Here is a 24,323-nt window from a genome sequence, read left to right as displayed (position 1 = left end):
GGTTTGGCTAAACAAGACAAGCTCTTGAGTCTCTTCTCATAAGACAGGTTTGCCATTCCTCGGATCATCCTAGTAGCTCTTCTCTGCACCTGATCCATTTTGAATTTATCTTTCTTAAACGTGGGAGACCAGAGCTGCACACAGTGTTGCAGATGAGGTCTCACCAGTGCCTTGTATAACGGTACTAACACTTCCCTGTCTCTACTGGAAACAACTCGCCTGATACATCCTTGGACTGCATTAGCCTTTTTCATGGTCACCTCACATTGGCAACTCATAGTCATCCTGTGATCAACCAGTACACTCAGGTCTTTCTCCTCCTCTGTCACTTCCAACTGACAAGCTTATAGCAAAAATTCTTGTTCGTCCCTAAGTGCCTGACCTTGCATGTTGCACTATTAAATTTCATCCTATTGCTATTATTCCAGGTTTTAAAGTCATTCAGACCTTCTTGTATGATAGTCCAGTCCTCCTCCATACTGGCAATACCTCCCAACTTTGTGTCATCTGCAAATTTTATTAGCAAACTCCCACTTTTTGTGCCAAGGACATTAATAAAGATGTGAAATATGATTGGTCCCAAGACCGATCCCTGAAGAATTCTACCTGTAGTCTCCCTCCAGCCTGACAGATCACCTTTCAGTATGGCCTGTTGTAGTCTCCTCTTTATCCACCTTTCAATTCTCAAATTAATCCCCATCTTCTTCAATGTAACTACCGGTAATAATTTCCCATGTGGAACTGTATCAAATGCCTTATGGAAATCGAGGTAGATTAGATCTACTGCAGTTCCTTTGTCTAAAAAATCAGTTATCTTCTCAAAGAAGATCGGTGTGGTCTGGCACAATCTACCTTTTGTAAAACTATGTTGTATTTTATCCCAATTAGCATTTACCTCTGTGTCCTTAACTACTTTCTCTTTCAAAATTTGTTCCAAGACCTTGCATACTATTGAGGTCAAACTAACAGGCCTGTAGTTTCCTGGATAATTTGTCTTCCCTTTCTTAAAACTAGGTACTATATTAGGAATTCTCCAGTTGTAGGATAGAAACACTGAGTTTACAGATTCCTTAAAAATCCTTGCTATTGGGCTTGCAATTTCATGTGCCAGGTCCTTTAATATTCTTGGATGGAGATTATCCGGACCCCCAGTTTAGTCCCATTAAACTGTTTGAGTTTGACTTCTACCTCGGATGTGGTAATTTCTACTTCCATATCCTTATTCCCTTTAGCCACCCAGCCCCTACCTGTAAGCTCTTCATTACCATTATTAAAAACTCAGGTGAAGTATTTGTTTAGGAGTTGTGCCATGCCTAGATTATCTTTCATCTCCACCCCATATCTGCAGAGGCCTCTGCTGGTTGATCTTGTAATGTGATTAACACCATTTATTCATTGGACAAAGACACCCCCCACACACCCCCACTTGCCCACCCACTCTTCAGGAATATTGCTGCAGGAACCGGGAGTGGAAGTCTGCGATGGTTTGTAAGACAATCCTCAGCGTCTCCACTGGGGGCAGCAGCGTCACCCTGAGGAGGGGAAGGGAAGGTCACTGGGGAGAAGGTGCTGGGCTAAGACCTCGCTCCTGCCTGGGCTGGGGGTTCTTCCCTGAGCGACCCTCTGAAGAGAAGGGCTGAGAGCCTCGGCGCTGGGCCACTGAACCCTCAGCTGGCAGAGTTCCGGGACGCTGCCGTAGGGGGCACTGCTGCCCTGGTCCTAGATGCAGATGGGCCGGCTGGTCCCCGCCGGTGCGTCTCCATCTCTAATGGCCCCGGTGCAGGGATACAGGAGGGCTTGGCTCTGCAGGAGCCTGCGGCCCAGGGCCTGATTCATGGGGGAAGCCTGACTATGAAAAGAATCATGTTGTGGGTGCAATTAAGGGATTTTACCCCGTCTAGGCTGTAGGCACCAGGCAAGAGTCGAGGCCAGCCTGAGCTCATTCATAACCCAGCACCAAACCCCACCCCATCGCCCAACTCCGAAACCGTCACTGACCCTGACCCCGTCACCCAACGCCTGTCACCCATCTTCCAACCCCTGACCCATCTCTGACCCTGACCCCATCACACAACACTGCCTTGTCACGCATCACCCAACTCATCACTGACCCTGACCCCATCTCCCCACCCCACCCTGTCACTTATCCCCCAACCCCTGACCCATCTCTGGCCTTGACCCCATCACCCAACCCCACCTTCTCACCCGTCCCCACGCCTCCATCACCAAACCCCATCACTGACCCTGACCCCATCTCCCCACCCCACCCTGTCATCCATCACCCAACGCCTGACCATCACTGAACCCGACCCCATTTCCCATCCCCTCCTCCTCACTTGTTCCCATGCCTCCATCACCAAATGCCATCACTGAACCTGACCCCATCACCCATCACTGAACCCCACCCTGTCACCCTAATCAAACCCCACCTCTGTCCTCTGTCACCTGTCTCAACCCCATCTCCTGTCACTTAAATGGAACTCTTCGTCCTGTGGTACCTGATGTGGTGGGTGCCCCGGCACGGCCCGAAGATGCTCCCTGGGGCCAGCACGATCCCCGTCGCCTCCAGCAGCTTCTGACAGAAGAAGAAATCAGGCTCCAGACCGAGGGCCTAGGAGGAAGACAGGGCGTCAGGAGGGTCACGCCCCATGCTCTTGTCTGGGCTGGGCCATGCATGCTCCCCCACCCACCACTGGGCTACTCCATGCCCGGTTCTCACCCAGGCCTCCTGCACCGCCCTGGCTGGGATCTGGATCCTGGGGAAGGAGTACATGGCGCCCTGCACGGGGTTACAGCGGATCCCGGGCACCTGGCCAAAGATCTCCTGGGTCAGCTGCGCTTTGTGAGCCAGGTCGCTCAGCACTGCTTGCTTCTCCTGGGAGCCGAGAGAGAGACCCACAGCACTGAGTGGGGGAGGTAGGTGTTATTCTCTGGGAATAGAGCCCAGGAGTCCTGCTCCTTGCTCTAACCACTAGATTCCTCTCCCGCTTAGAGACAGGAGTAGAACCCAGAGCCCTGTCTGTCAGATGCTGTTCTAACCACTAGCCTGCAGCCTCAGAGCAGCTGCGGGGGGCACAGCTCTTCACCAACACCTGCCCCGGCCCCAGGCCGAGCGTTGTCTGATGGGCTCAGCTCAGCAGCGGAGGAGACTGTTTCCTCCTGAGCTGGGCACCACCCTGGCATCCCTTGAGCCGCCCTGACTCTGCCACACCCCAGCTGTCGGCTGTGCCCCAGCATCAACCCTCAGCACCATGCACTCATGCTTCTTCACCTGCCATGCCCTGGAGCCATCTGTGCTCTCCCCCCTTACCTGTGCTCTGGACCTGCCCTTGGCATGTTCTGCCTAGTGTCTCTGCCTCTCCCCCTGAACCCAGGTGCTGCATCCCCAGTCCCAGACCATCCTGCCTTGCTTTCCCCCAGCACACCTTTCCCTGCACCCTGCAGCTGTGTCCCTCCCCACTCCCCCATCCCTCCCACCCCTGCCATGCAGCATGCAGCACCCACTGCCATAAAGGTGCAGCAGGAAGGGTCCCCGGGCAGCGGCGGCTCCATCAGGGCATCCAGCAGAACCTGGCCGAGGATCAGGGGGTAGACGGACATTCCCCAGGAGCAGAAGCATTTCATGATTGCTGGGTCGATGTTCACAAGCTCAAAGAAGCCGGCCCGGAAACCGCCCCTGCCAGAGCAGAGAAGAGGTGAGCGCCAGGGGCCAGGCCCACCCCTGCACCCTGGTCACTGAGAGTCAGAGCCCTGGGGCACAGTTGGGGGGCTTCTGGGTAGAAGGGGCTGGACTGATCAGGGCTCTTCCACCTCTAGAGTCAGTGCCATCAGCTGCCAACGAGGCTCTCCCCCTTGGAGTTGGTGCTAGGAGAGGATTCTGCCTCAAGCCCCATTGGCACTAGGGGTGGATTAGGACCCCCCCCAGCAGTCACTATAGGATCTGTGCCCCTGGTTGGATCTGTCTCCTGATGAAACAACCCCCTCCCCACTGATCCATGACCCCTAGGATGAACACGCAGGCACATACCCCTGCCCACGGGAGGGGGCCCTGCCACAGGCAGTGACCTGGCCCATGGGGAAGGAGGACGGTAGCTCTGTGGCGAGCTGAAAGCAGATTGGACACCAGGTGTAGGGAACAGACCCCAGGGACCTGTGTGCAGAACCAGCTGCCGCAGGAGCTGGGGAGCAGGCTGTGAGTGCCAGGTGCAGGTCTGTGTGGATCTATGAGAGTTGGCAATGGCTGGGCAGGGAGCCAGTGCAGAGGGGTCCCAGTGAGAGACGCTAACTGAGCCTGGTCTGGAAAACTGAGAGCTCCTATTTGCTGGAATAGCGACTGGACTGGAGAGGGCACCCAGGCACTTCTGTCTCCCTCCCCCAGCCTCCCAGCAGGGACCCCAATAAGATCCACTATTGTCTCTCTTTCCTAGCTTCCCAGGCTCCAAGGCCAGAAAGGACCATTGTGATCACCCAGTCTGACCTCCTGTGTAACACAGGCCAGAGCCCTGCCCCTAGGTCATTCCCAGAGCACAGCTGTTGGAAACACAGCCCGTCTGGATTTAAAAACTGTCAGTGATCAAGAAACCCCCACCGCCCTCGGTAAATGTACACCTTATTTCCAGTGTGAATTTGTCTAGCTTCAGCTTCCAGCTATTGGATGCTGTTAGACCTTTCTCTGCTAGATCAAAGAGGCTATTGTCAAATATTTGTTCCCCATGTATAGGGTGACCAGACAGCAAATGTGAAAAATCGGGACGGGGGTGGGGGGTAATAGGTGCCTAATATAAGAAAAAGACCCAAAAATTGGGACTGTCCCTATAAAATTGGGACATCTGGTCACCCTACCCATGTAGATACTTACAGAGTGTGATCAAGTTATTCCTTAATCTTCTCTTTGTTAAGATAAATAGATGGAGCTTCTTGAGTCTATCCCTGTAAGCAGGTTTTCTAATCCTGGAATCATAGAATCATAGAATATCAGGGTTGGAAGGGACCCCAGAAGGTCATCTAGTCCAACCCCCTGCTCAAAGCAGGACCAAGTCCCAGTTAAATCATCCTAGCCAGGGCTTTGTCAAGCCTGACCTTAAAAACCTCTAAGGAAGGAGATTCTACCACCTCCCTAGGTAACGCATTCCAGTGTTTCACCACCCTCTTAGTGAAAAAGTTTTTCCTAATATCCAATCTAAACCTCCCCCATTGCAACTTGAGACCATTACTCCTCGTTCTGTCATCTGCTACCATTGAGAACAGTCTAGAGCCATCCTCTTTGAAACCCCCTTTCAGGTAGTTGAAAGCAGCTATCAAATCCCCCCTCATTCTTCTCTTCTGCAGACTAAACAATCCCAGCTCCCTCAGCCTCTCCTCATAAGTCATGTGCTCTAGACCCCCAATCATTTTTGTTGCCCTTCGCTGTACTCTTTCCAATTTATCCACATCCTTCTTGTAGTGTGGGGCCCAAAACTGGACACAGTACTCCAGATGAGGCCTCACCAGTGTCGAATAGAGGGGAACGATCACGTCCCTCGATCTGCTCGCTATGCCCCTACTTATACATCCCAAAATGCCATTGGCCTTCTTGGCAACAAGGGCACACTGCTGACTCATATCCAGCTTCTCGTCCACTGTCACCCCTAGGTCCTTTTCCGCAGAACTGCTGCCGAGCCATTCGGTCCCTAGTCTGTAGCGGTGCATTGGATTCTTCCATCCTAAGTGCAGGACCCTGCACTTATCCTTATTGAACCTCATTAGATTTCTTTTGGCCCAATCCTCCAATTTGTCTAGGTCCTTCTGTATCCTATCCCTCCCCTCCAGCGTATCTACCACTCCTCCCAGTTTAGTATCATCCGCAAATTTGCTGAGAGTGCAATCCACACCATCCTCCAGATCATTTATGAAGATATTGAACAAAACGGGCCCCAGGACCGACCCCTGGGGCACTCCACTTGACACCGGCTGCCAACTAGACATGGAGCCATTGATCACTACCCGTTGAGCCCGACAATCTAGCCAGCTTTCTACCCACCTTATAGTGCATTCATCCAGCCCATACTTCCTTAACTTGCTGACAAGAATGCTGTGGGAGACCGTGTCAAAAGCTTTGCTAAAGTCAAGAAACAATACATCCACTGCTTTCCCTTCATCCACAGAACCAGTAATCTCATCATAAAAGGCGATTAGATTAGTCAGGCATGACCTTCCCTTGGTGAATCCATGCTGACTGTTCCTGATCACTTTCCTCTCCTCTAAGTGCTTCAGGATTGATTCTTTGAGGACCTGCTCCATGATTTTTCCAGGGACTGAGGTGAGGCTGACTGGCCTGTAGTTCCCAGGATCCTCCTTCTTCCCTTTTTTAAAGATGGGCACTACATTAGCCTTTTTCCAGTCATCCGGGACTTCCCCCGTTCGCCACGAGTTTTCAAAGATAATGGCCAAGGGCTCTGCAATCACAGCCGCCAATTCCTTCAGCACTCTCGGATGCAATTCGTCCGGCCCCATGGACTTGTGCACGTCCAGCTTTTCTAAATAGTCCCTAACCACCTCTATCTCTACAGAGGGCTGGCCATCTCTTCCCCATTTTGTGATGCCCAGCACAGCAGTCTGGGAGCTGACCTTGTTAGTGAAAACAGAGGCAAAAAAAGCATTGAGTACATTAGCTTTTTCCACATCCTCTGTCACTAGCTTGCCTCCCTCATTCAGTAAGGGGCCCACACTTTCCTTGGCTTTCTTCTTGTTGCCAACATACCTGAAGAAACCCTTCTTGTTACTCTTGACATCTCTTGCTAGCTGCAGCTCCAGGTGCGATTTGGCCCTCCTGATATCTTTCCTACATGCCCGAGCAATATTTTTATACTCTTCCCTGGTCATATGTCCAACCTTCCACTTCTTGTAAGCTTCTTTTTTATGTTTAAGATCCGCTAGGATTTCACCATTAAGCCAAGCTGGTCGCCTGCCATATTTACTATTCTTTCGACTCATCGGGATGGTTTGTCCCTGTAACCTCAACAGGGATTCCTTGAAATACAGCCAGCTCTCCTGGACTCCCTTCCCTTTCATGTTAGTCCCCCAGGGGATCCTGGCCATCTGTTCCCTGAGGGAGTCAAAGTCTGCTTTCCTGAAGTCCAGGGTCCGTATCCTGCTGCTTACCTTTCTTCCCTGCGTCAGGATCCTGAACTCAACCAACTCATGGTCACTGCCTCCCAGATTCCCATCCACTTTTGCTTCCCCCACTAATTCTACCCGGTTTGTGAGCAGCAGGTCAAGAAAAGCGCTCCCCCTAGTTGGCTCCCCTAGCACTTGCACCAGGAAATTGTCCTCTACGTCTCTACGTAAAAGAATAAATGGACACAATCAGACATCAAGAATGATAACATTCAAAAACCAGTCGGAGAACACTTCAATCTCTTTTGTCACTCGATTACAGACCTAAAAGTGGCAATTCTTCAACAAAAAAACTTCAAAAACAGACTCCAAGGAGAGACTGCTGAATTGGAATTAATTTGCAAACTGGATACAATTAATTTAGACTTGAATAGAGACTGGGAGTGGATGAGTCATTATACAAAGTAAAACTATTTCCCCATGTTTATTCCCCCCCCTTACTGTTCCTCACACATTCTTGTCAACTGCTGGAAATGGCCCACCTTGATTATCACTACAAAAGTTTTCCCCCTTCCCCCCCCCCACTCTCCTGCTGGTAATAGCTCACCTTTCCTGATCACTCTTGTTACAGTGTGTATGGTAACACCCATTGTTTCATATTCTCTGTGTATATAAAATCTCCCCACTGTATTTTCCACTGAATGCATCCGATGAAGTGAGCTGTAGCTCACGAAAGCTTATGCTCAAATAAATTTGTTAGTCTCTAAAGTGCCACAAGTCCTCCTTTTCTTTTTGCGGATACAGACTAACACGGCTGCTACTCTGAAACCTTTGGTTCCTTGATTCATTTTGTTCTCCACATTGCGATTTTGTGCTGAGTGCTCCAATCTTCCCTGTTTTTACCCTCCCGTTTTGCTATTAGTTTAACCCCTTCCTGACCACTCCAGCCAGCCTGTCCCCAAGGAGATTGGTCTCCATTTGGCCATCCAACCTATACAGCCCCCTCTCCCCATAGAAGGTGGACCAATGCTCCACAAAACCAAAGCCCTACACCACTTACCTAGCCAGCAATTCACGGCCAGAATCTCCTGCCTTCAGTCTTCCTTTGCTTGAGGGACAGGAAGGATCTCAGAGATTGCTAGGACATTCTTTTTCTTCAGTATGCTTCTAAGTTCCCTGGAGTCATCTATTCTCTGTGAGCTATCATTAGTGCTGATGTGAACCATCACCCAGTGGATCCTTGCCCATTGCCTTCAGAAGCCTAGCCAGTCTTGGCTTCGGGAAGGCAGCACAACATCCTGTTGTCCACTTGTCCCTTGCAGAATGTTCTTTCGATTCTTCTGAGTATTGAATCCCCAACAAGGATCATGTGTCTTCCTTGGACGGTTGGAGAACTCTTCATGATTAAGCTTGATTTTCTTACAGGTTTGCCCAAGTTGCCATCCACATGTGTCCCATACACCTCTCTGTTCCCCTAGACCTACTGGGTCTGGATAGTTTCCATACTGAGGCCCTGGTATCCATTTGAAACGTCTGGCTGTGTGGAATTCCTCCGCTTCTCTTCTCTCTGGGGGCCACAGTCTGTTTAGCTTCATCTGTCTCCAGCCATGTAGAATGCTGCTATGATCTCCTGCCTCTGGAGCCATGCCTCCTCTCTCAGTCCCTCTCTTACCAATTCATCTGTGGTCAGCTCCAGTCTTCCTTGAACCTGGAGTATTGGTGTTCCCCGAACCTGCTTGTCTAGGAACTCCTCAGCTTCTCTGGTTCTTAGTAGTGTCTCAACTTGCATCTCCAGTCCAAGAATCTTTCCCTCCAGCACAGCCACCAAAGTGCACCTCATGCATGGGAAATCTCTCCTGGCCTCAGGCCGGAGAGAGAACATGGCACATCCGAGGCAAGTATTCCATCCCTTCCCTCTCTGACCATCTTGATTTCACACATCATGCTGAACCAGGAAGGAAAGCCTTCCACGCTCCCTCCAGCACCCCCTGTCCACTGCTTCTGTGGCTCCCAAGTCCACCCAGCAAGTGAGGTTTTTATACCAAATCTTCCTGGCTCAGTTATGTCACACAGCTGGGCTGATCACAGCTCCAAGGATGGGAGCTCCACATGCACTTGCTTTGAGCTGTCACTGTTCAAGCCTCTATACCTAGGGTATCTGCAACTTCCCCCCACCCATGTGGCTGAGTGTTATTGGGACCCCCCAGGGCTGGCACCTACAAGGCCTAGCTGCTGAGGCACCGACAGTGTTTGCCTCCAAGTCACAGTACATAGGCAAGCTGGCACCATACGGGTCTGGGGCACGCCAGCACTGATAGTCAGAACAATTACAACTGCATCACGGGCTCTGCTCTGGATGGCACTTGTCCCTGACTGGCTTTGCAATCTGTGTCCCTGAGCTGACCATGACGGGGGACCCTACTCCCTCACTGGCACCACCGACCTGCCCTCCCGGCTGGCATCGCAGTCCATGTGCCAAAGAAAGGCCAATGATTTTGTATGTGCTGGGGCAGGAGCTGCCCATGCCCTAGTAATCCTGGGGGTGGCATAAGAACATAAGACCGGCCATACTGGGCCAGACCAAAGGTCCATCAAGCCCAGGATCCTGTCCTCTGACAGTGGCCAATGGCAGGTGCCCCAAAGGGAATGAACAGAGAGGTTATCATGAAGTAATCCATCCCCTGTCACCCATTCCCAGCTTCTGGCAAACAGAGGTTAGGGACACCATCCCTGCCCATCCTGGCTAATAGCCATTCATGCACCTATCTTCCATGGCACTGTGGTGAAGGTGAACCCCATAATCTCAGAGTGGGGTCGGGGTCCTTGCATGAGGAGAATAGCCAGGGAAGGACCCACCATCTGGAGCATCCACGGGGGAGAAGGGGCATTTTCAGGCCTGGCAGCAGGGGGTGCACTCACTCTGCGGCAAAGCCCTTGGAGGCAGAGTAGAAGGAGATCAGCTGCACCACACTGGAGACTGCCGAGCCCAACTCACACAGAACCCGCTTAAAGGAGAGGAAGGGGAAGTCCGGGGTGAACATGCTGTCCTGGTGAACCTGCCGGGACAGAGAGGAGGATCAGGCCGACACCTGGCAGGGGGGAGAGAGGAGCCCAGCATGCTGCCCACCAAGGATGGTGTCAGGTCTGAGGCCTTTGTCCGCAGCCACATTAGGACAGCAGCAGCCATGAGCCAAGAAGCAGAAAGTCACATCCTCACGTTCCATCTAAACCATATCAAAACAATGTCCTATCATAGTGTGGACAAATTGGAGAGAGTCCAGCAGAGGGCAATGAAAATGATTAGGGGGCTGGGGTACATGACTTATGAGGAGAGGCTGAGGGAACTGGGGTTATTTAGTCAGCAGAAGAGAAGAGTGAGGGGGTGATTTGATAGGAGCCTTCAACTACCTGAAGGGGAGTTCCAAAGAGGATGGAGCTCGGCTGTTCTCGGAGTTCTCAGTGGTGGCAGATGACAGAACAAGGAGTAATGGTCTCAAGTTGCAGTGGGGGAGGTCTAGGCTGGATATCAGGAAACACTTTTTCACTAGGAGGGTGGTGAAGCACTGGAATGGGTTACCTAGGGAGGTGATGGAATCTCCATCCTTAGAGGTTTTTAAGGCCCGGCTTGACAAAGCCCTGGCTGGGATGATTTAGTTGGGCTTGGTCCTGCTTTGAGCAGGGGGTTGGACTAGATGACCTCCTGAGGTCCCTTCCAACCCTGATATTCTATGATATCAGGCTGTTTAGAAGGTGCCCCTCCTACAGTACCCACTGCCACCAGATAAGCAAGGAATCTCTTAAGTCGATGTTTAAAGAAAACTTTGTTAGACAGCGTTCTGTCTGGCAAGGACTCACTCCTCAACAGCTGTGGGTGTGAAATCTCTACTTCTTTATTGTTTTGGTTTTATGGGCCCCACTTCTCTAATGTTTATCTGTGTGGTCTCTGTCCAGTTCTGTGATTGCTCTTGTCTGTTGCATAACTAATTTTGCAAGGTGTAAATCAACTAGTATGGTGTGGTATGATTGGTTAAAGAACTGTTTTGTAATGGGCTAGGAGTGGTCAAAGAATTATTTTGTAATACTTTAGTAAAATGATTGGTTAAGTTGAACCTAAGCAGGACTCAAGTTTCACTGTATAAACTGGGGTCCAAAAGTAAGTTCTTTGGAACCAACTCCAGAACACAGCCTGTCACGGAGTGTGGGGGAGTGTGGGCCCTGCACCCCTCTTCCTGTATTCACCGTGACTCTCAGCCAGCCAGTAAAACGGAAGGTTTATTGGACAATAGGAACACAGTCTAAACAGAGCTTCTGGGTACAACCAGGACCCCTCAGTCAAGTCCTTCAGGGGGGCAGGGAGATTAGACCCCAGCCTTGGGGTTCCCTGCGTTCGACCACCCAGTCCAAAACTGAAACCAAACCCCACCCCCCCCAGCTTCACTCCTCCTCCCCCCAGCTTCTCCTCCAGCCTTTGTCCAGTTTCCCAGGCAAAGGTGTCACCTGGGTCCAGCCCTCCCCCCAGCTCAGGTGACAGGCTCAGGTCTCCTCACTCCAGTGGCGTCATCCCCTGCTCTCCCATCCCCCATGCAGACAGTCCCAGCAGAACTAGACACCATTCCCTGGTCAGTGCACCCCACTCCCTGCTCCGTCACACAGCCCAAGAGCAGAGCTGCCAGACCTCAACACCCAGTCCCCGGATGACCTGATCCTGACTGGCCAGCAGGAAAAGTTCATCTGTCTCATTGGGAGTGGTGAGCACTGTACGCTTAGCGTGTGTGTTCTGTTTTGTGATTGTTAATCAATAGAGGTTAAGGATATGATTGTGTGAGGCTCTTTCACTGGTAGAAGATCCTGTAAACCCACGGAAGAGTACGCCCTGAGCCCTAGGCAGGGCCGTCCTTAGGGAGTGCGGGGCCCAGGGCAGAAGTGACGGATTCGTCTCTTCCAGGACCAACCAATTGCACCAGCCTGCGGGGGCACCCAAAGCGTGGGGCCCGGAGCAGTTGCCCTGATTTGCCCTACCCTAGGGACAGCTCTGGCCCTAGGAACTGGGTAAGGGTATGGGTGGGTATGGGTGGCCTGGAGCCTAGGAGCTGGGTTCGGGTAGGTGCCTTTCACCCAGAGCCCTAGGACCTGGGAAAGAAAGGGTGGGTGCCCTGGAGTGTGTGGTAACAATGGAGAGGGGTCAGGGTGCTTCCTGGGGATGGAGGGCAGGGCAGGGTGCTTAACACCAGCTCCTCCAGTTGGACCCCCCCACACGCAGCCAGTGGCTAAGGGCTGTTCTCCCAGCTCCCCGCCCCCACACGGCGCTGCATTCCCTCCCCAAGGGCACCGGATACCAGGGGCGGCCGGGCACCCACCTCATCCGCCAGCAGGAGCAGCCTCTCCTGGGCAGCCAGCTGAAGAACATCCTGTATGTGTCTCCTGCTCAGCACGTGGCCTGCAGGCACAAGCAAGATGGGTGAGGGGTCTCCAGGTCCCTTTGATCCTGGCCTCGTCACACAGTGACCCCGGAGAAGGCTGAGATCCAGGAAACCCCTGGCAGAGGGTGGGGTCGCCCGGTCTGCCAAGGCCGGGACTGAGTCAGGTGTGGAGCCAGCCTGGCCTGGCCGCTCCTGCCCCGATCGTTCCAGCCAACACCGTCCGCTGAGAACCCCTGCTACCCCTCAGCGGCCAGCTGGGGCCCTGCTACCCAGTTCCCCCTCCCGCCCACTTTTCCCTGTGAGCCAGGGCGCCTGCCCCCCGGTCCTCCTGCCAGCCAGCAGGATGTGCCACTAGTGCTGGGTGCTGTCTCCCTCCCCTGCCCCACAAAGCTTTCACAGCCATTTCTTGCCCCTCTGTCTCCTGGCTGATACGTCACCTGGGCAAGGCAGGCGGGGGAACGGGGTCTCCTCCATGCCAAGGGCCTGTGTCTGAGGCAGCCGGTGTGTCCTGTTCTCCTAGCTCCCCTGGGAGACTATGGCCTTTCCGTCCTGCCCCAGAGAGGCTCTGTACGTTGACTGCCCTGGCTGTGATCTCCCACCCCGTGTGGTGGGCCCTGACCCCACTGGGCTCTCCTTTTGGGCAGGGTAGTGCTGGGTGAACCAGGGCCTGGTGTCTGGGTGCCATGGTGCAGCAGTTATGGGGAAGAGCCCAGCAGATCCCCATGGTGTGTTCCCAGCGGGGCCCACAGCAGGGTCAGGCTGCCTGCTCCCCAGCATCGCAGGGAACACTGGAGGAGAGCTGATGAGGGCAGGGGCCCGCTCTCTCTGACTCACCTGTCGGATACCCGGGGTTGATGACACACAGCACTTTGGGGGTGCAGTACCCCCTGGCCTGGCCGAGCACCCGCCTGATCTCCCCAATGTCCAGGGCCCAGCCGCCCTCCTCGTCCAGGTGGTACTGCACCCCGACGGCACCGGCCAGCGCTACGGCGTCCGCATAGAGAGGGTGCCCGGGCACCGGCAGCAGCACGCCTGCCCTCCCGGGGTCCTGCTCATTGACCACCAGGGAGAGGAAATCCTGGAGGAGGAAGATAGAGCACAGGCTGCCCCGGGCTCACGCGACACCACTGGGGCAAGGGAGGACAAGGGCTGGCAGGACCTTCTGGGTGGGACCCTCTCTGCTGATGGGCCTGTTGCCCCTCAGCAGTCCCCGCCTGAAGGCCTTGGCCCAGCGTCGCTGGCATTACAGCAGGGACCCAGGTGGCCCATTACTAATCCCTGGCCTTGCCCTGGCCCCTCTTCTAGCCCGTCCTTGGCCCTCCCAGCACAGGGGATTCTCCCATTTCAGGAGCTCTGGCTGAGAGCCCTTAAAGCTCCCCCCCCCCGTTATCTCCCTGGGACAGTGGCCAACTCCACCTCATCTGGGGGCTCCAGCATCTCCCCTGAGGTCATCTGGAGCTGCTCATAACCAGCAGCGGAGACTGGGGTCTGGGCAGATTGCAGGGTGGACTCACCACTATGGCCGTGGTGATGCCCCCACACATGATGATGTTCCTGGGGTCGCACCGGATGCCCCCGTCTCTCCTCTCCAGGAAGCGGGCCACCTTCTGGGGGATGGCAGCGGTGATGTACTCCATGTTATACGCCCCTTGGGAGAAGGACCCAGCCCAGCATCAGGTACAGACTCTGCCGCTGAACTGCAAGAGCAAGGACCCTCCCGCTCCTTCTGCCCCCAGAACCAGGGGCAGTCAGCCAGCCCATAGGTCCTGGCAGAGCCCCCCACTCCACGCCTCACAGCCCCCACCACCGCCAGTGCCTCCACAGGCAAAATTCTCTGGATCAGCCACAAGGAAGGCCCCCAAGCTCTGTTCATGGCCAGTCAATGGCCCAGGGGGGAACGCAGATGGGGCCCAGTGCACTACCTCTCCCACCCCACAGCTGGCACTAATGGCCCCCTCTCTGAAGGTTTCAGCCGCAACTCCAGGGTGCAGCAGGGCCCGGAGGCCCAGCTCCCAGGGCAAGGTCTATCCCGACGGAGGCTGCGGTGCTCAGGTACCAGCACTGGAGCCATGCAGCTCCTGCAGGATTCGGCTGGCTCGCTGCTTGGCATCCCGTGGCATGAAGTCGGCATGCAGCAGCTCTGGGTAAGTGCAGATGGCAGCCACCTGTAACGGCAGAGCCCAGAGACAGTTAGCGCACGTGGTGGAATGGAGCGAAGGTGACTAACAGCCCAGCGCACCAATAGCCAACCCCAGCTGAGTGCCCTTTGGAAAACACCCCTTTCCCTGCTTTCAGCCCCCAACTCTCCCAAGCAGCCGGCCCCCCCATAATCAGGGGTGGATCAGCCAGCAAGGGAGGGTGGGACATTCAACCCTTAGACTGGACCCAGCTCCCTGCTACCCTCCCCCCCCCGAAAGCTGCTCCATTCCCTCCCCTCCCCCATGGTGAGATTATCCGGTCATCCCAGCTGGGGGCTAGGAAGCCCCTGCCGTGGCAGAGCATTGCATGGTGAGAGCTGGGAATGGTCTGTCCGATCTGTAGGACTGAAGCAGGGCAGGGCTGCACTTGACAGGGATTTGCTCCCCCGTGGCTGCAGAAAGGTTAAAATGCTCCTGGGCAAAGCAGGAGACATGGGGTGGGGGGTCATGTGAGGTAAGCATCTGGAGTGGTACCAATGGGTCATTCAGGACTGGCTAGGACCAGCTCCCATCAGTACAGGTCTGGGAGAGGAGGGAGGTGATTCCCCCACCTGGCTACAGGACCACAGAGCAAGGGCCTCGAGCTGGGGAGCAAAGGGGGCAGGCAGCTGGGGCAAGGGCTGCCCCTTGGAGAGACACAGCAGCTCCCCCCAGGGACGGACAGAGACGGTGCCAAACTGGAGGTGACAGCCCTTCACCTTTGCATTTCTCTGCTGACCTAAGGACTTGCGAGGCTGGGTGTCCTTTGGCTAATAAATCCTGCTCTGTTCGGGGTGTCACTGCAAACCCTGGCTGACGTGCATCGGTCCCTGACCAGGATTCTGCCACGGTGAGGGGGGCGGGGGGCAAGCGGGAACTCCTGGCTGGCTGCCACAGTTAGACTCACAAGGCAGAGCTCAGGAGGCTCAGTCTGGGAGGTGCTGGGGCTGCATGGCCTTCCCTGAAGGAAGGAGGGGGACCCCTCAAGGGTCTGGCACACTGAAGGGGGTCCCCCAAGGTACTGTTTAAAAACCAGGGCACAGCCCAGATCCTGTGGCTCTGTGCCAAGGGGTTTGCACCTTCCTCTGAAGCACTGGGCTGACTAGAGTCTTACCGGTACCTGTCTGGGAACAAATATTTCATAACGGGCTCTTCAGCCTAGCAGAGAAAGATTTAACACCATCCACTGGATGGCAGCTGAAGCGAGACACAGTCAGAGGGGAAATAAGGCGCACACTTTTAACAGTGAGGGTCATTAACCCCTGGACCAATTTCCCAAGGGGTGTGCTGGATTCTCCACCACTGACAGTTTTTAAATCCGGATGGACTGTGTTTCTAACAGCTCTGCTCCGGGAATGACTCGGGGCAGGACTCTGGCCTGTGTTACACAGGAGGTCACACTGGATGGTCACACTGGTCCCTTCTGGCCTTGGAATCTATGAATCTAAATTGGTGCCTGTCATAACCATACAGCTACGGGTAGCCTAGAATTCCTCCTTACCTGTAAGGGGTTAAGAAGCTCAAATAACTTGGTGAGCACCTGACCGAAAGGACCAATAGGGAAAGAAGATACTTTCAAATCTGGGGAGGGGGAGGCTTTATTTGTGCTTTTTATTGGGGGTTCTCTCTCCTGGGACTGAGAGAGGCCAGGTCGAAATCCATCTCCTCCAATCAATCCTGAACCAGTCTGTAATATTACAAAACTAGTAAGTAAAGCCAGGCAAGGCATGTTAGATTCTCTTTTGTTTTAGCTTGTGAATTTTCCCTGTACTAGAAGGAGATTTATTCCTGTTTTTTGTAACTTTGAACTAAACCTAGAGGGAGTTCCTCTGTGCTTGTGAATCTTTTGTTACTCTGTAAAGTTATCTTCCATCCTGATTTTACAGAGGTGATTCTTTTACCTTTTCTTTAAATAAAATTCTTCTTTTAAGAACCTGATTGATTTTCAGTGTCCTAAGACCCCGGAGGGGTTGATCTGTGCTCACTTTGTAACCAGTTGGTTAGGATATTATTCTCAAGCCTCCCCAGGAAAGGGGGGTGTAAGGGCTTGGGGGGATATTTTGGGAGAGATAGGGCTCCAAGTGGCCCTCCCTGAATGTTTGTTTAAATCACTTGGTGGTGGCAGCAATACCATCCGAGGACAAAAGGGATTTGTGCCTTGGGGAATTTTTAACCTAAGCTGGTAGAAATAAGCTTAGCGGGTTTTTCGTGCGGGTCCCCATGTCTGTACCCCAGAGTACAGAGTGGGGAAGGGAACCCTGACAGTGCCCATCATTACAGCTTCTGGGCGTTTTGCGTCTGGTATTGGCCATTACTCAAAGACAGGATCCTGGGGCCATTGCTCTGTTGAAGGGCAGCAGGGGATGCCTGAGCTATGGCCAGCCCCAGGGCAGCTGATCTTGCGCCCTCCCTGCTCCGAGGACTGCACAGCAGAGGAACATGCCCTGACAAGGGGCTCCGTGCACGGCTGGATGGGGATGACCTTCGGCTAGTATCCCGCTAGGCGTAGTGTAGTGGCCGGCCGGATTGGCCCCATGGCTTTGCCCCAGTCAAGATCACTAGCCATCCTAACTCCTGCCCAGAGCACCCTCAGTGCAGCACCGGCTGTAAAGCCACACAGCCCCATGCACTGTGGCGCGTGAGAGCTGCCCAGTGGCCAGAATAGGGAGTCTAAGGGAGGGCTTGCACAGGCTATACAATGAATGAGGACCCAATTAGCTACTAAGCGGTAAACCCCAATGGCTGTGGAGCCAGCCGCGGGGGGGGCTCTCCTGGCCTCCGTGGTCTTGCAGACAGGAACAGGCCCAAGCTGTGGCACTGGGGTCAGGCAAAGGATTGGGGGGGTCAGGCCCAGGGCTGGTAGTCATGAGCTCTGGGCTTGAGTCTCCTGCATCCCCATGTGACTCACGTGGCTCTGGGCTCACTCCCCTTTCCTGCCAGGCCTAGTGCACTGGGGGGCGGGGATGGGGGCATTTGGCACAAGGCCACCACTCAAGCCAGAGTCTGAGGGCTGAATTAGGACTCACGCGAGCCTAGGTCTCCACACGGGGATGACTTTCACCCCAGGGTTTGTCCCGTGTGTTGGGATGCTCTGATGGAAGCTGGCAGAGGAAGGCCACGGGTGTAGAGAGGGGGACGTGTATGCTGTGGGGTGCTCATAGAGGGGGGGACTCATAAAGACACTCAATGACATGGGTGGAGGCTCATACAGGTAGGGATAGCTCATGCTCAGGATGACCCTGAGCTCTGCAGCTGGGTGATTGTGGGCCTCAGTTTCCCCTCTTGCTGTTTGCATGTCTTGCTATTTCAGCTGGTCTCCCCAGGGCAGGGGCTCCTAGTCGCTGGCTTTGTGCAGCTCCCCAGGGCCCAGGTCTGTGCCCCTGAGTCTGAAAATGGCTGGGGGCACTGCATGACGCCAGGGGCCGGGATGGGCAGGAGGCTGCTGTCTGCATTGCAGCTGGGCAGGGGAAAACCCGGCTGGGGCTTTCCTGCTAGCTGCTCCCTCCCACACAGCAGGAATGGGTGTGGGGGGCTGTCAAGGTTCCTTCCCCACTCTGAACTCTAGGGTAAGATGTGGGGACCTGCATGAAAACCCCCTAATCTTACTTTTACCAGCTTAGGTTAAAACTTCCCCAAGGTACAAACTATTTTACCTTTTGCCCTTGGACTTTATCGCTGCCACGACCAAACGTCTAACCAGTATATTACTGGGAAAGAGTCCGTTTGGAAACGTCTTCCCCCCTAAAATCCTCCCAAACCTTACACCCCGTTTCCTGGGGAAGGTTTGATAAAAATCTTCACCAGTTTGCATAGGTGACCACAGACCCAAACCCTTGGATCTTAAGAACAATGAAAAAAAACCATTCAGTTTCTTACAAGAAGAATTTTAATAGAAGAAAAAGTAAAAAGAATCACCTCTGTAAAATCAGGATGGTAAATACCTTAGAGGGTAATTAGATTCAAAACATAGAGAATCCCTCTAGGCAAAACCTTAAGTTACAAAAAGGCACAAAAAGAGGAATCTACATTCCCTTCAGCACAGCTTATTTTCTCAGCCATTTAAAGAAATCAGAATCTAACGCATCTCTAGCTAGATTACTTACTAAGTTCTAAGACTCCATTCCTGTTCTGTCCCCGGCAAAAAGCATCACCCAGACAGACCCAGACCCTTTGTTTCTCTCTCCCACCAGCTTTTGAAAGTATCTTGTCTCCTCGTTGGTCATTGTGGTCAGGTGCCAGCGGGGTTATCCTAGCTTCTTATCCCTTTACAGGTGAAAGGGTTTTTCCTCTGGCCAGGAGGGATTTTAAAGGTGTTTACCCTTCCCTTTATATTTATGACAGGGGCATTCCAGCGGGTCCTGCTGATCTCTGCGCTCCACAGGGGCTGCAAGGGGGATCCTTGCTCCTCACCTGGCGTAGGAAGGTGATGGGTCTTCGGCCTGCAGCGTGGGGGTCCCCTGAATGGCACCAGATGACCTCCCGGAAGGGCTTCTCCTCTCCCTGGGGGCAGAGAGCAAAGTTCCCCCTCCGGGGGGGAGGAGGGGGGCTCTGAGCTATCATTACCAGAGCTGGACCCTCCCCGCCCTTCCCCTGGGGATAGGCTCCCCAGCACACACTGCATTTGCCCTTCTCCCCATGGGCAGCTCTGGCACAGGTTGGCTGGCCCAGATTCACCCTCGCCCTGCGGCCCCTTTCTTCTAGCCAGGCTGGTGCACGCCCCCAGGGGGAGATGTGAGGAAGGGTGACTGGGTCGTGGCAGGGAGCTAGGGGCTGGCCCCATGAGCCCCGCAGAGCCAGCCCAGTGACAGGGCAGGGAGCTGGGGACTGGCCCTGCCCAGGTGAGACTGACCAAACCGGTTGCCAAGGCCCATCAGGGCAGGGCTGGGCTGCGGGACACTCGATGCCCGGGGGCAGTGGCGCTGGCGGTTGCACAGGCCACCCTCTGGCTGGCCAAGCAGGCAACGGTGTCCTGGGTTCAGCAAGGGCAGCAAACAGACAGCCCGGGAGGCTGGCGCTGGAGCCACTGTTCAGCAGAGACCCGCACTTCCAGCGCCTGCAGCCAGGACCCAGGACATGTGCCCCCCTTCCCCCGGTGCCCAGAATGCCCCTCACCTGCGCCAGCTGGCGCTGGATTTGCGAGGCCCTCTCCAACAGGGGCCCCAGTGTGGGGAGCCTGGTGCCTTTGACGCGTGGATTCACGGAGTCCAGGGTCAGGACCTTCCTCCCCGCCGCCATCCCCGCGCTGGGCGCACAGCTTGCCTGAGCTACCGAAAGCCCTGCCTGGGGGGGCGGGCCTGGGCTCGAAGGTCCAATTCACTTTCTCCGACCAGAGGACAAAGGTGGCCCTTTAGGTTACTCATTAATGAGCCAGAGAGATGCCCTCAGCTCTGGCAATGCTGGGTTTGCCATTAGCGCTGCCCAGGGCAGAGAATGAGCCCAGCTAGTAACTACGAATTCTGAGCCCCTCAGATGGCTGCTTGTGTCTCCGGATGTTTGGGGGGCGGGGTGGCTCAGTGGTTTGAGCATTGGCCTGCTAAACCCAGGGTTGGGAGTTCAATCCTTGAGGGGGCCATTCATTTAGGGATCTGGGGCAAAAATTGGGGATTGGTCCTGCTTTGAGCAGGGGCTGGGACTAGAACCTCCTGAGGTCCCTTCCGACCCTGATATTCTATGATTCTATGACGTTGCCGAGAGGCAGCCTGGGGTCCTGCAGCCTGCGCCTCGGAACCGCGCCTGCCTCCCCCAGAGCACTGCACAGGGCAGGGGCCACAGGCTCGGCTCCAGCAAGCCCTCTGCACGGAGCGGCCCCCTGCAACAGGCCCGAGCATCCTTCCTGGCCAGGGCCCCCGCAGCACCACGGATGCTTTAGACCAAGGTGGAAGATGCTGGTGCCTTGGGGGCACTCAGGGCATTACAGCTCTAGGTGGGCCTGAGTCCTTGCCCCTGGGTGCTGCTCTGGCAGCGGGCTTTGCAATGCCCTCCCGTGGGTCTGCTTCCCCCTCGGCAAGGGCTGGGCCAGCGCCTGCCTGCCCCATGCTGTGACCAGCCCTCCCCTGGGACTGTGTGTCCCAGGCATCCCCCAGTGCACTGCAAAATCCCTGCATTAGCGAATGGTGCGTGGCCCCTCGCTGGTTCTGGGGAGGCCGGGGCAGGCTTGGCCAGCACAGCTCTGACCCAGCTCAGCTCCCCTTGGACTCACTGTGGCCCACGGGCAGCGGAGACACCATATGTGACTTGGATCATGCCTGGGACCAGGTGCGTGATCATGGCTCCCGCTAGTAGCCGGCCCGAGCACAGCCGGCTAGTCACTCAGCCAAGGGCTGGAGCCGCAGCTGCCTGTGGTTTGGTGCTGCGTGCCGTGGGTTCAATTCCCCCTGGTGCCCTGCTGCGTCTGGCCAAGGGGCACAGCTGAGGGATGCTAAGAGGCATGTTCCTTCCCAAGGGACCATGCCTGCAGCTCGGACACCAGATGCCTCTGCCCCGGCCAGGCTCCTGCCAGCTGTCCGGGATGGGCACAAAGCTTGGTGGCCCTGGTGCCTGGAAGGGGTTAGTGTGCCCATCTGGGGCAGACATTCACCCCAAGGGGAGCCAGGTTGCCATGGACCTCGGCGTCTGCTGGGCATTGATGGCAGCTGTGCCCATTTTGAGCCAGGTGGATTCCTCTCCTGGCTGGGCGGCACCTGGACTGTGATCGCCCTCCCTTACCTCCGGACTAGCTCTGTGATGCCTTAGAGCTGCAGAGAGAGATGGGTCAGCCAGGCAGGCCTGCAGGTCGCCAGCAGCCCCACTCAGAGGCTTTACTCCCCTGAGCAGGGCTGGGTGGCATTGTGAGCCACTGGCATGGGTTCAGAGCGGAGACACTCGCCCTGTTCCCAGGCCAGGCCTGTTGTGTCTCAGTGCCCATGTGGGCACAGCCCATGTCCCCTCTCTACCCAGGCTAACCCGGGCCAGACAGCAGGGAGTGAATGGAGCAGCCTGCCAGGCTGAGAGAGCCGAGGGAATTGGCATGTGGGGAGATCTCTGGTTGCCCCCACAGGGAGAGGCGGATCCCCAGGGCCCAGGGCGTGTGGCTGCCCGTGTGCTGTCCTCTGCCCAGCATTGGTGTCACGGGGCTGAGCTGCAGGGATGGGGCAGGTTAAACATCAACCATGGGCTGTTTGTGGGCAGGGCACAGGGCTCTGGCGAAGGGCCCCTGCAGTCACCATCTGCAGAAGGGAGGTGCCAGCCTGGGGGCATCCTGTGGGCCCTCTTCCCTGGCCCCGGTGCTCAGAGCAGTCCTGGAATCCCAGTGCCAGGATGAGCTGGAGGAAAGGGCAGATCCTGGAGACCTCGGCCCCCCACTGCCTGGGACTGGAGGTGTGCTGGGCCTCTCCTGGCAAGGGCTGCAGCATGAACTGGGCACGGTCCGACCTTTACTGCTGGGCGAGCCTGGTATGGGGCGGGGACAGCCCCTGAGCCCCACAGTATCAGGAGGGAGGGTGGGCCTGGGAGCCAGGACTCCTGGCTTCTATTTGTGGCTCTGCAACTAACGAGCTGTGGGGCCTTCGGCAAATCCCTCCCTCACTCCATGCCTCAGTTTCCCAGGTATACTAAGGGGCTAGCCCAGAGCTGCCTGGCAGAGGTGAAGGGGGCTATGGGGTTACCGGGTCAATGTGGGTAACGAGTGCTGAGGTCTGTGGGCAGCAGGCGCTGGGGAATGTCCAGCTGATCCTCCCCTAGGGTGCACCCAGACCCTGACAGGTGATCACTGACTGCAGCTCCAAGCCACACATGTGATGGGCCAGAAACCCATCACCTTCATAGGCAAGGTAACCTGGGCACTGCCCTGCCCAGGTGCGGGGCCAGGGGGGCAGGCTCCCCTCCAGCTGCTGAGCTCCCCCACGTAACCGAGTCGCTAATCCTAGCACCATGTGAGAGACCATAACACCACATCCGCCATGGCCGAGCTGCCCGGGAGCTCCCAGCCTGCGCCCCCGCAGTGCCCCCTGCTGGGAGAGATTGGGACTGGAGTAGCCAGGAGCTCCTCCCCCCGCCAGAGCGCCTGCCCTGCTCCCCACAGCACCCCCTGCTGAGCGAGGCTGGGAATGGAGTAGCTGGGAGCTCCCCCACAGCCAGTGCCCCTACCCCGCTCCCCACAGCACCCCCAGTTAATGGGGATTTCCCTACAGTCTCATTGGGAGCTCGGATGGCTCACTTAGTTCCTAGGGCTGGACAGGCCTGGTTTGGAAGCTGTAGGGGTGGGCGAGCTCAGCGACCGAGGCGGTGTATGCCACGGGGAACAGGGGGTTCCACATTCCTGGGGGCCGGGAGGTCACAGCCGAGCTGTCTGCCTATCTGACCTCTCTGATTCCTTGCCCAGTTTGTCCTCTCCCTGGTGGTCAATGAGCAGGACCCCAGGACGGCGGGCGCGCTGCTGCTGGTGCCCGGGCACCTTCTCTATACGGACGCCGTAGCGCTGACCGGTGCCGTCGGGGTGCAGAACCACCTGGACGAGGAGGCAGCTGGGCCCTGGATATTGGGGAGATCAAGGTGGGTACTTGGGAAAGCCAGGGGCACTGCACCCCCAAAGTGCTGTGCGTCATCAACCCTGGGTGCCCGACGGGTGAGTCAGAGACAAGAGCCACTTTGGGGCTGGCACGGTCAGTACCGGGGGCAAGCGCCCAGCCATTCTCAGCCTGTCCTAGTCACACTTCTGCCCGCGTAACACAAGCTGCCTGGGGATGCTGGCTACAAGAGCCTGGGACTGTCCTGGAAAAGGCAGCCTCACCTGGTGGGTCAGGGCACCTCAGTGCAGGTCTGGACACCTGGGTTCATTTCCCAGCTCTGCCACCGACTTGCTGTGTAATGTGTGACCAAGCCCCTTCCCCTCCCCGTGCCTCAGTTTCCCCTCCTGCCCTGCCCCGGGACGTGCCCTGAGATGGTAGAAGGAAAGACCCTGTCGGTTACTAGTGTCCTGGTGACCCACATCCACGTCGCCCTCTACATCACAGCCTGCTGGGCACTGCTGGGTTGGGGGGTCTGGGCTTTAGCACTGGTGCTTTGGGGGTCAGGTTGCAGGTTCGATTCCTGCCGCCCACATGGGCTCATGCTGTGCTGGCTCGTGCTGTGCTGTCCTGCTCCTGGTGGCAGGTTGGATCCAGGGAAGGTGGTGCATGGACGGCGCCATCCAGCTGGCTGCTGAAGAGAACCTGCTTCTGCTGGCTGGGGCAGGACGGCCGCTCCTTCCCCAGTGCTGCCCACTGCTGCCAGCTCTCGCGCCCCATGGGCTGGCCATGCTGAGGCACTGCCAGGCACACACAGCCTGGCCAGCTTCCGGGCCATGGACATGGGACAAGCCTGCGGCTTGGATTTCAGGCGGCTCCTCAGACCCAGAGCGGCTCTGCAGGCTGAGCCCCCAGGCTGATGGGTGCTGAAACAATGCCAAGCCCTCCTGATCCACCCCCCCCTCCCCGCCCGGTGCCTATCCCAGGTGGTGCCCTGACCCCCTTTGTATCTGACATCAGGGTGGCACCCTGATCTCCTGGTTCTTACCCCCAGCAGCACCCTGACCCCCCCAACCATATCTCCAGGCTGCGCCCTCACCCCGCCCCCCCCCCCACTCCACAAGCAGCGTCCTACCCCACTGTTACGG

The 24,323-nt window shown here is 56.0% G+C and overlaps 1 protein-coding gene across 1 annotated transcript; it reads right to left on the bottom strand.

The window, feature by feature from the left end:
• Positions 1-1,441: 1,441 nt before the first annotated feature.
• LOC119852247 (alanine aminotransferase 2-like) lies at positions 1,442-19,966 on the bottom strand. The gene is made up of 11 exons (XM_038393385.2): positions 19,805-19,966; positions 19,103-19,192; positions 14,572-14,680; positions 14,030-14,163; positions 13,350-13,593; positions 12,453-12,532; positions 10,015-10,151; positions 3,505-3,676; positions 2,720-2,875; positions 2,499-2,611; positions 1,442-1,532 (listed from the first exon to the last, which is right to left on the bottom strand). The coding sequence occupies exons 1-11, from the start codon at positions 19,925-19,927 to the stop codon at positions 1,442-1,444; spliced, it is 1,449 nt and encodes a 482-aa protein (XP_038249313.1). The 5' UTR covers positions 19,928-19,966.
• Positions 19,967-24,323: the final 4,357 nt, after the last annotated feature.

The sequence above is a fragment of the Dermochelys coriacea genome, chromosome 2, assembly GCF_009764565.3.
Source record: "Dermochelys coriacea isolate rDerCor1 chromosome 2, rDerCor1.pri.v4, whole genome shotgun sequence".
Classification (NCBI taxonomy): domain Eukaryota; kingdom Metazoa; phylum Chordata; order Testudines; family Dermochelyidae; genus Dermochelys; species Dermochelys coriacea.
Note: the sequence above shows the minus strand (reverse complement) of the source record. Positions and strands in the feature narration are given on the sequence as shown.